Source organism: Mastigoproctus giganteus, chromosome 12, assembly GCF_048544385.1.
Source record: "Mastigoproctus giganteus isolate SK-2022 chromosome 12, ASM4854438v1, whole genome shotgun sequence".
Lineage (NCBI taxonomy): Eukaryota > Metazoa > Arthropoda > Arachnida > Uropygi > Thelyphonidae > Mastigoproctus > Mastigoproctus giganteus.
In genome coordinates, this window is record NC_143586.1 from 157,689,996 (window position 1) to 157,702,585 (window position 12,590).

Consider the following 12,590-nt stretch of genomic DNA (forward strand, 5'->3'; position numbering starts at 1 on the left):
GAGAGATCAATGGATAAAGGGGAAGAGTATAGAGATAGAAGAGAGAAATAGGCATACACCAGGTGAAATGTGGGATAGAGGGATTCCTAAGGGAGAAAGATCCCTTAGGATGGGAATAACAGAAGCAAAGTCATAGGGTCAGGGCACCCTACATAAAACAAAAATGTTGGAAATGAGCACTGGGGGATAGATTGGGAGTTGAATGGGGAAGAATAAAGTGGTGGATGAGAGTAAGAGGTTCTATCAGTGGAAGAAGGAGGATATAGGTTAAGATGCTTTGTCTAGATCTGTGAGAGAATGCCTAAAATCCTACATTAGGTGATCCTAATGTTGTGGGGGGTCCAGGCACATTGGTGACTTAGACCATATTGCACCATGTTTATAATATCAGTTTTTATGGGCTGAAAAACCTGGAATAGCTAGGTGGGAAAATCCTACTTCCTCCTCATTTTTATTATTAATTAATTAAAGGGATATTTTTTCCTGTTTCATATATAAAGAGCATTTCCCCCAATCTCGTATTAGCATTAGCATTAGTAGAGGCAATGATGCAAGAAAGCAAGCTTATGCAGCATCAGAAAAAAAAAAAAAAAAAAAAAAGCTTCCACTTCACCCCTCCGTTTGTTCGAAATACCTGTCCAGATGAGCTGGACAGGTATTTAATTTAGGCTAAATTTATTTAGGCTATCAACTTCCACAACAAGGGATGGAAGTCTCTCTTCCACCAACCAACTACCCGCTGGCTAAAGGCAAATTTCCGCACATCTATCCTACATCTGTGTTTCCTCAATTTGAATTTATGCCCTCTCAGGTGATTATTCTGAGCAAGAAGAAGAATCCCATCAGCACTGAGCATGCTCAAACCATTCAAGGCTTTATACACCTCTATCAGATCACCTCGCCGGTGCCTAGTCTCCAGACACTGTAATTTGCAAAACTTAAGCCTATCTTCGTAAGAGCAACCCTTTGTTCCATTCACTAATCTTGTTGCTCTTCTCTGTACTTGTTCCAGCAGCTGTACATCCTTCTTGAAATGAGGCCTCCAGACCTCTATACAGTACTCAAGGTGTTGCCTGACCATTGCCTTATACAAGGGAATAATCACCTCCTTATCCCTGCTAGAAAAATTCCTGTATATCATTGACAAGACACCATGAGCTACTCTTGCAGCCCATCTGCACTGCTCAGAGAACTTCATATTTCATATGAAGAACTTCATATTTCTATATGGTTTCATATGTTGCCAGATGATGGTAACATATGAAATTATACCTATCGAGTCATGAAATTACCATGCTAAGCTCACTATTGCAAAAGTGCCTTAGGAGTCAGGGGTTTGACAGTTGAGCTGGTTTTGTATGGCTGTTACAGATCACATGAGCTGTTCTGGACATCCCAGAACGATATATACATTCGTTTGGCAAATTTTCTTTAAACTTATTTTATTCACCATTTTACATCTTTTTTTTTTTCCTGAACATCCTTATTTGCAGGTGAGCACTAGTTATTCTATTTTTCATTAGCGTACAAATTAAATTAATATTTGTGTATATAGCACATTTATCCTGCTATTGACTTGTATTCACAAAAATCAAGTCAGGTGAAAATCTCATTGGGGAGAAATTAAAACTGAAAATAAATCTTTACAAACTATAAGAACATATTTTTCTTTAAATATAGTGGGTTGTAGTGAAAACCATTTGAAATAATAAAAGCCAAGAAAAAAAAATTACTAGGAAGCCATATAAATGTCAAAAATGCAAAGAGAAATATAAAAACATTAAGAGTAAAATTCATATTTCTTATATGCAATTAACTGAATATAGTAGTATCCCACAAATCTTTATGGGCATGAGTTCTCCTGATACTTATTTGAACGTATCAATTTTGAATTTAGCTATGTAATGAAAATAATGCTATATTGAATTGTGCGAAACCCCATTTTATTTTTTTCATTCAAAAAACAAATAAACACTCAAAACTGAAAAACAATTTTTGAAATATTCACCAATGCATCATAAAGCTTAACTCCCCCCCCCCCCCCAAGAAGTGTGAGAGGATTAAGTGCAACCTGGATAGGTACAAGCACAGTTTTCTAACAGGTAACAATTTAAAAAGAAAAGTATTGATAATTTATTAATGATTCACCTATTTTTCAAACTTTAAAACAAGGGCATATGTCCCCTATCTCCCCAAGATTGTTTAGTAACAAACTGAAAAGGGAAGGAATTTTTGATAATTTCAAAAATATTTCATATTCATTGTTTACCTTTCCAATTTTTAAACCCAGATATATGAGGGATATGTTCCCCTCATATACCTATATGCTTACCAGGAACAATGCTGCATTGAATACATTTTTTGCTATGATGAATAAAATTTGTACGTGAAGTTGTGCTATTAATATACAGGGTATCTCAAAAATATTGGTACTAACATTTAGGGGAGGTAGGTAATGTCCAAAGGAATGTGAATCGCATAGGAACCCATAACCGGAAATGTCGCCGTAAGTCTGTACACGGCGCTGTTCATCAGTTCGTGAGAGGGAAAATTTCTGGTTTACTCATTCAAGCAGTAGTCACCCCATGAAGAGCATGCATCGATATATGAACTGTGAGCTGTCAGACATGCACCTAGTGTATGGATTAACAGAGGGCAATGGACGAGCCGCTCAATGAATTTGTGGAGAACGCTCCCCAGACAGACATGTACCGGATCACTGTTTGTTTCCACGTGTGCATCAAAATTTGTGCGATTATGGGTCATTTAGAGGTAACAGGAGTAGTGTGGGCAGACCACGTTCGATGCGAACTCCCACCATGGAAGAAAGTGTGTTGAATGCCGTCCAGTATAATCCTACTACCAGCACATGTGCTGTTGCCTCTGCCTTAGGAGTGTCTTGTTGCAGTGTACAGCCTGTCTGGCACGATGATTCCTTACACCCCTTTCATCTCCAAAGGGTTCAGTTACTGCTCCCCCAAGATCATCCTGCACGTGTGGCTTTTGTGCAGTGGTTTCTCCAAGAAAGTGTTCAAGACTTGAATTTTTCAGCCTATGTTTTGATCACGGATGAGGCTTATTTCACTCGGGAAGGCATTATTCAATCAGCACAATGCTCATGTGTGGGCTCACGACAACCCACACGGAGTGCGCCCCCATGCGGCACAACATCACTTTGCAATAAATGTGTGGGCAGGTATGGTCGGTGACTGCTTAGTCAGCCCATACCTGTTACCATCCCGCATGAACTCCGCTAAATATCAGATCTTTCTTGAACAAGTTCTACCAGGGTTACTTGACGATGTTCCAGCAAATGTGAGACACAACATTTGGTTTCAACATGACGGGCCGCCTGCCCATTATGGAAGGTGTGTTCGTGACCATTTGAACAGGCGTTTTGGGCATGAATGGATTGGCCGTGGTGGACCCGTTGCCTGGCCCCCACACTCACCTGATTTATCAAGCCTTGATTTCTTTCTGTGGGGGCCCTCAAATCTATTGTGTATGAATCGCCTGTGGAGACGGAAATGGATCTCGTGGTGAGACTCGTCTTCGCTGCTGCTACTGTCAAAGAAACTCCAGGTGTGTTCGACCGTGTCCGCCAATCCATGCTGCGTCGGTGTCACGCATGCATCGCGTCTCATGGTGGAACCTTCGAGCATCTGTTGTAACATCATGAAATGCATCCACATCGTACTCCATTGTTAATATTATGTCAAATAAATGTTTGCCACTAATTACTGTCTTGTGTCATTTCTGCTTCTTGTGCCTCTGCAACTACTTTCCCGTGACATTTCCGGTTATGGGTTCCTATGCGATTCACATTCCTTCAGATGTTACCAATATTTTTGAGATGCCCCGTATAGTAAATAGTAATTATATTATAGTAATTAAATATTAATTTATATAATAATTAGTGGATATAGTAAAAAGATAACTTTCTGATTTTTTTTTATGGCTGTCTTTAATTTTATATTCAAAAAAGTGGCACATTTTTAAAATATTAAATATGTAATTCAGTTGCATTATAACCAAGTCACCCATTTTGGTTGCCAAAAGATCTGGTTGGCATTTGTGTATGATATTTGTTAAAAACCTGCATCTTTATGGTATGAATAAAATCTTTTTTTCTTTTTGTTTTGTATACTGGGGGGGGGGGCAACCAATTTCTACTTGATCAGTGGTAGTTAGTTACAACGAATTTATGTGAGAAAGTGTATTCTTTTTAGCAACCACTTTGTTTCTTATCGAGCTCTCCATTTCATTTTCCTTAATAACATAATGAAAAGAACAGCTAAATCATTAATAGATATTCAACAGACTTATGGCTGATGAGGTTACAAACTACTGACAACAAAGCAGTCAATAGGCAAAGTCACAAACTTACTATAGTGCTTTGATTATTGACAAAATTTGCTTGAAGATATATGAGTCAAAGTGGATCGTGCAATATGACTCACTTTCTCTTCACTTAGTCATTTGCACTTATCTCAGTTATTACGTACAGTCATTCTCTATACAATAAAGCATCAATTAATTTATTTAAAATTTTTTTGCTATTGTGCGTATTTGTAAATTTGAACTAGTGGTTGGTGGTTGTCTGAATACACTGATGGTCCTGGAGAGGGGGGGGTAAAGCAGTGCTCTGGTGGAATCATTGAGCTTTAATCATCATATAGCAGTAAAAGAAATCCAGATTATTTTTTTTTATCATGTGGCAGAGAGTATAGTCTCAACTGCCACTGACTGAAAAGAAAGCTGCTTAATGTCAGCCAGTTTTTCTCAATACTTAACAGTCATGTTCTAAAAATGTGCCGACCGGGCTAGCCGAGTGGGTAAAGTACCTGCCCGGCAACCCAAAGGTCGCGGGTTCGATTCCCGCCTCGGGCTTGGATCAAAGTACTGCAAAACCTTGGGAGGTGCAATATGGCCACAGAAGCCGATGCGCCAACAACTACCAAATCAAAACAAAAAAAAATCTAAAAATGTTCAATATTTAACCACCGATTTACCTTTAAATATGGTAAATAACAAAAAAAAAAAAAAAAAAAAATGAATTTCATGTATAAAAGCCCTTGTAAAATACTTAATAATACATGAAAATCACTTCAAATTGGATTAAATTGCATTGTAGGCTTTTCTTGGCTGACCAGTTGCTTTACTAATAATGATATTGTTTATTGAATAATTTCTTTGAGAAAAAATTTAAATAATGGACACTGGCAGATATTTAAAAAAAACAAAAACAAAACAGATTCTTATAGAAATTATTTGTTGCAAAATCCAGTATATTTGAATGATTATTTATTACTATTAAAATAATATAAAATCAATTAATTAATTATATTTTTTAAATTACAGTTAATATACTTCTTCCCAGTGATATTCATGATGACACTAAACATGATGACATTGTTTTTATTGACTTTGAGTTTTCTGGTTATAATTTTAGGTAAGTTCAAACAAAATTCTGTGTCAAAATTTAAAAAAAAAAATTCTGTACAACAGGAGTTCTTAAACTGTGGGTCATGACTATCCCCCCAGGAGGGTCACGAACAACTTAGAGGTGGGAAGGGGGGCGAATCACAAAATTTCACCTCGGATTTTAAATTTCTTTTTTTATTTATTTCCAATGAAGTGGTTTTATTTTATAATGTTGTAAGGTTTATATAATTGTTTTATTTTATATACAGTTTAAAATATAATTATTAAAAGTAAGTGGTATATTTGTTTCTTGCTTACCTCTATCCCAAATGAAATCATTAGTTTTATTAATGTGTGGGGGGGGGCCTTGAAATATCTCTGAGTTTTAGAACTTCCGTTCTGCAGGTTTGTTCCCGAGTCAAGGCTATTGAAATATAATGCGTACTCCAAAACTGATGCCCCACAGTTATTTACGATATTTATTCTATAGCATTTTTACTTGTACGCTGTATAGGTACAGTTGTTTGCCTCATATTATGCTAACGACAGTCTTTATCTACAGGCATTGTTGCTGTACCAGTCATCAAACATGACTGCCTCCAAAAATGTGTCTGACAGACATTTTGTAGTCTTTTCCTCACACACACACACACACACACACACACACACACACACACACACACACACACACACACACACACACACACACACACACAAAGAATAATTCAATGACAGGACCTTCATAGAGGCAGCTATGTTTGCCTGCTGAAATACTGTCTGTGGGAAAGTGATGTCAATAGCTTAAGAGGTAAGAAGGATGTTCTTATATTTGTCCTTTTATTTACTGTTAGTTCACCTTGAATTTGAAAGTACTCATTGTATAAGTTAAAGCAGTTATCTTTTTATTTTTCACAAGATACTGTTAAGAATAACACTCGATTTAAAACTTATGAAAATATGAATTTTAGCACTCTGAAACATACCACTTTCTCCTCAATTTAAGAACAAATGGGTACCCCATTACCATAAATATCAGGATTAAAAAAAAAAGAAAGAATATTATTACTATTGTCAATACCAATTCATGTCAAGCTGCACAACCAGACAAGTGTGCTATCCCATTCAGGCATTTGTTCATTCAACTTGTACCATAAAATTTGGAAACATTCCCATTCAGCCAGGTTTTAAAATACCATTGAACTTCATCCCTGAGTCACCTTCCTACCAGACGTTATTTCCAAGGCCTGAACAGATGAAAGTCAGAAATGGCTAGGTCAGCCTCCACCCATAACACTGATTGCTGTTAGTATTAGTAGTGTCAAATGTTGCAAGGAAGCAGGCTTATACAGCACCAGCTAAAAAAAAAAAAAATTCCATTTCACCTATCCTTTGCTTCAATAGTTTATCTAGTTCTTCCTTGAATTTATTCAAATTATTCACTTCCACAACAATGGATGGAAGCTTGTTCCAGCAATCAACCACCCATTAGCTGAAGTCAAATTTCTGCACATCTATCCTGCAATCATCCTTCCTCAATTTGAATTTATGCACCTCATGTGCATAGTCTGAGCAAAGTGACCATCAGCATTGAGTTTGCTCAAGCCTTTCAAATCCTTAAACTCCTCAATCAGATCACCTTGCAGGTGCCTAGTCTCCAGATGCCGCAGTTTGCAAAACTGAAGATTTTCTTGGTGAAACTACCCCTTTGTTCCCATCACCAATCTCACTGCCCTTATCTGTATCCATTCCAGCAGCTCTACATACATCCTACAATGAGGCCTGAAGTATTCATGCAGCATTAAGCAGTACCCAAGATGTGGTGCGACCACTGCCTTATACAATTGGATAATCACCTCTTTATCCTGCTAGCAAAATTCCTGTATATCATTGACAAAACTACGTGAGCTCTCCTGGCAGCCTGTCTGCACTGCTTTCCAGGTCCTTTTCATTTTCCACTACACTGAGTGCAGTATCATTACTCTGTGATTACTGCTACCCATATGCAGAACCTTGCATTTGTTAAACTTCAATTTGCCATTTCTCAATCCATCTGCCTGATTTTTCTAGATGCTGTTGCAAGAGCATACCTTCTTTATTGTCATTAACCACCTTCCCAATCTTTGTATCATTTGCAAACTTAGACATTAAGCCTGATATACCTTCCTCAATATCATTAATAAAGACAGAAAACAATAATAGACTCAGCACCAAACCCTGGAGGACTCCGCTAATAACATTAATCCATGAAGAGCAAAACTAAACTAAACTATTATTTTTAGGCCACCTGAATAATTAAATTCATTTGCTGTGCTGTGTCTTATGTCTGTTAATTGCGTATGTTCATTGTTTGATTTGTGTGTTTTGCTGGACGAAAAATCCCAGTTTCTGGGGTAAAAACCTTGCTATCTATGCCTGAGACCTACTAATTCAGCCACGGAGTGAAAAAAGCCCATTAAAGTTCCTCGCATCGTCGATGGAATTTGAACCCAGGCCTTTTCCACCCGGTGTAGGGAGGACGGTGACGGTGATACCACTGTGCTACCCACGCAGACGGTTGTCCATGAAGGGCAAAGTGTGTTTAGTGTCAAATGGCACCAGGGGTTTCCCCCGTCTCCGCGTCCATGAAGAGCAGTGTCCATTGATGGCAACTCTCTGTCTTCTCCCACTCAACCATCCCTTCTTCCATAGCAGTAACTTGCCCTTAATGCCACAATGCACCAATTTGTACAGCAGTCTTTTATGTGCTACAGAATGAAAAGCATTCCTGACTCTAAGTATATGATTTAAAAATTATTTTTTTGCATCTAGTTCGTTTGTTACTGCATCACAGTTGCCAATCAAATTGGTCAGACAAGATTTCTCCTTAGCAAACACATTCTGTGACTGAAGTATAACTGCCCTTCTGTCTGGATGGTTCTGTATTACTTCTTTAACCAGTGACTACATTATTTTCCCTGGAACAGAAGTTAAGCTAACAGGTCAGTAATTACTCATGTCACCTTTTGGTCCCTATTTCTGATTTGGGGACCATTCACATATTTCCAGTCCACAGTGAACTCACCTGAATCTAAAGATGTTCTCATAATGGGGGGGAAATGTTTAGATTGGACTGCAGGAAGTTTTATTTTAGCCAGCAAGTTATAAATTACTGGAATAAGTTGCCTTCATGGGTGGTAGAGGCCGACAGTTTGGGGAAATTCAAAGGTCATCTGGATAGTACTTTCGGGTAAGGGAAGCGCATAGGATGATAGGTTTAATTTCCTTTTTTTTTTTTTTTATTAATTATTATTATTTAGTTATTTATTTATTATTTATTTATTTTTTTTTATTTATTTTTTATTTTTTATTATTATTATTTTTTTTTGGCTGGTGCAGCATAAGCCATAGGCTTTCTTGCACCATGCGGCCGTTACTAATACTAATACTAATAATTATGGCTAGGGGTTACCTTACCTCCCTTGCTGCCTCCCTCAATATGATTCTGTAGATTCCATCTACCCCAGGTGCCTTTCTTATGTTTAACTTCAACAATTTCCTTTCAGTTATTTACAAAATCATTTAGCTTCCTGTTAGAGATTGATAAACTTCTGGCATCCTCTCCTCTAAAGAATTCCCCATGTGTGAATGTAGATGCAAAATACCTATTCAGTTTGACAGCAACCTGAACAGGGTCATCAACAGTTAACCCATCGATATCAAGTGGCCCAATGTGATTCATTCCCTTCCTTCTATTATTACCATTAGTAAAGAAATCATTGTTCTTTTCTTGGCTTTCTTTGTCAAAGACTTCTCATAATCTGCCTTGGCTTGCCTAACCTCCTTTGTGACTTTATTGCAGACTAGTTTATGACTACCGTAGGCTTCTGTATTACCTGATAATTTATAAGTATCCCTTGCATTTTTTCTTCTGTGCCACATGTCTCATTATTTAATCTGACATCCATTTAGGTCTATACCTTGAACAATATTTCTTAGTCAGTATGAAAAGCCTAGTACCTTCTATGATTATATCTCTGAAAGCTTCGCACTTAGAATTTGTTGTTCATTATTAGTTGGTCCCACTACCATCATTAGTTGATATAGAATTTAAAAACTGTCTGAGATCACTGTTTTTTTCCCCTTTACCCTTGATGGTAGTTACACCTTTAAGTAAATTCCTCATTAATCACACTGTGATTAATCACTGCCACCTAGTGTTTTTTTTTTTTATCTGCAGATTCTTAATACATTAAGAATTGCTGTTGATAATCTGATCAAGAGTATTGCTCTCTCTTGTTGCCTCTCTAACATGCTGCTTCCTGTAGAAAGCAGTCATTCAATAAATCCACAAAATTCTTGCTAGTGTGAGAGTGACCAAACCACAAGTTCCAGTCAACATCTGGAAAGTTAAAATCCCCCATTATAAGACATTCCGATTTTTTGGCCCACCCTATTTCTCTGCACAGGTGTTCATCAGAGTCATTAGGCACCTCCATAGCCAGGTACGCAGGAACAGCAGTGCATAGCACACGCTTCTTGATTAGACCGGGGTTCAAGCCCGTGACCACAAAAATACGGAAGATGCGGAGAGGTCAGGGAATGACCACCGCATATCCCTGGAGCAATATGGCCTTAGTTGCTAATGCTCCTAAAAACCAAATAAAAACTACAATCAGAGCCATTAGGCCAAAACACACTCCTGCTTTCATTTTTGTTTCCCAGTGCTTATGTCAGACTGTCACCAGACTGATTCAACATAGTACTGGTCATCCATGTCAACTGGATGCACTGCCTTAGATTTTATGTGCTTCTTAACCAAGAGCTTAACCATTTCCCCTCCTGTCCTTTCTGCACACATTGTACTCCCCATATTCAAATTCAAAATCCCTTAGATCTGAGTGACACCACATCTCTGATATCTCCCACAATACTTGCATTTGATGACTTGACTAGCTCTTCAAATTCATTAAATTTATTTACTGTGCTCCTTAGCATTGTACACGCAAGTATTAACCCGAGGGAGTTCACATTTGGCGAGCCGACCGGGCTAGCCGAGTGGGTAAAGTACCTGCCCGGCAACCCAAAGGTCGCGGGTTCGATTCCCGCTTCGGGCTTGGATCAAAGTACTGCAAAAACCTTGGGAGGTGCAATATGGCCACAGAAGCCGATGCGCCAACAACTACCAAATCAAAAAAAAAAAAAAAAAAAACATTTGGTGATATGGGCTTGGCACACTCAGGATCCTGATTTGGATCTCATCATTCTTCTCTTTCTTGGTGATTCCCTTCTACTTCTGACTTTGTTCAAATTTTCTCTCTCTCTCTCTAAGGGTAATTCAGAAATTTTTTTTTTTGGCTGGTACAGCATAAGCCTCAGGCTTCCTTGTACCATATGGCTAATAACAATAATAATAATAATAATAATAATAATAAGTAATGACTGTCCCGATCATTGTTTCAACCACCAGTATGGTGCCAAAAAAATCCCTACATAACAGCCTAGCAGCAATAGGTCTCCCAGAGAACACCTACAAGGAACTCCAGAAAGTCACAATCCTGAACACCTGTAGGATAATCAGAGAGTTCCTCGACAAGCAGTAACACCAGACATTACAACCACCCTGTCTACTTGGTAGCAGTACCCATCACAGAGTGGAGTCCCCCCAATCGGGGAGAAATAATATAAGAGCAACAATAATAATAATAATACCACATTATCTTGACAACAATGGTACAATGCTGGAGGCTATCCACACAGCCGTATACTGTGCTATCAAGATGAGAAGATGAGAGATGAGAGAGTGGGAGATTCAAGAAGAAGTAAAACAGTCGATCAGGAACATCCACAACTTGCGAACCCCAGGAATTGATAACATCCACAACTACTGGTACAAGAAGCTCACTTGCACACACACAAGCACCTAGCAGAGCAGTTCACTTGAATGATAAGGCACCTGGAGACAATCCTGAAGTTTCTCATTGAAGGAGTCACATATAAGCCTAAAGACAAAGATACAGTAAACCCGGTGAAATACAGGCCATTCAGCTGCATAACCAAGAAGATATGAGACCACTTAGAGAGTCAGAACATAATGGCCAAACAGCAGAAAGGATGCAAGCAGAGGAGCAAAGGATGCAAGGAGCAATTAACCATAGATGCTGCAGTTATGGAGCAAGCCTACAAGAAGCACCGCAACCTATAAACGGCCTACATCAATTACCGCAAGGCCTCATAGCTGACTAATAGAGACCCTGAAGATCTACAAGGGGTCGATCCAATAGTGACAAACTTCCTAGGAGCAAAAATGACGAAATGGAGTACCACCATTAAGGTTGAGAACAACCAGACCAATCCCCATCAGAAGAGGAATCTTTCAGGGAGATGCTCTGAGCCCACTGTGGTTCTGTCTACCACTCAACCCACTATCCACCATGCTTAACGACAGCAAGTATGGATATAACTTCAAAGAAGGAAGGAAGGAAGAACCTGTACACCCTTACTCACCTGATGTACATGGATGACATCAAGCTCTACATGGCAACCGAGAAGCAACTCCAGCAACTACTCTGGATTACTGAAGAATGGAATTTGGTCTAGACAGATGCAACACCCACATACTGCACCAGGGAATGTTAGTCGGCCGAAACTACCACCTGCTGACTGGTAAAGAGAACAAAGCTATGACAGAAGGAGAGACATACAAATATCTAGGGATGATGCAGGCCCAGCAATTAGAGCACAAGGAAATCAAGAAGTGCCTAACTGAAAAATATCATCAGAGACTCAGAAGCCTGCTGAAAGCAAAATTGATTGGAGGGAACACAGTTAAAGCCATAAACAGTGGCGGACCTGTCAGGGTGTCAGCTTGCCCAGTGGCAAGTGGGCCCCCTTAAACATTAGACAATATGTTAAAAATGTTAATAACCTTTTAGTAGCTTGAAAATATAATTAAGCAAAAATTAAATGATAGCCTTATAGTTGCGGGTGGGGCCCCTTTAACCCCTGGCAACCAATATTTTTAGACCCAGTCTGCCACTGGCCATGAACCCCTATGCAGCTCCAGTACTAACATACTCCTTTGGGTTTATAGATTGGACTAGCACCGAGCTAGAGGATATCATGCAAAAGACAAGGACAACAATGATCAAGGGCCGCCAGCACCACCCAAAGTCAGCCGTGAGAGACTA

General features: G+C 38.8%; 1 protein-coding gene across 1 annotated transcript in view; it reads left to right on the top strand.

The window, feature by feature from the left end:
- Positions 1 to 12,590, top strand: part of LOC150077536 (choline/ethanolamine kinase-like) — a 106,063-nt gene that overhangs the window by 50,311 nt on the left and 43,162 nt on the right. Inside the window, exon 6 of the mRNA XM_090386510.1 lies at positions 5,362 to 5,452. Within this exon, the coding sequence (XP_090242636.1) occupies positions 5,362 to 5,452 (91 nt within the window). The remainder of the gene's footprint in view (positions 1 to 5,361; positions 5,453 to 12,590) is intronic.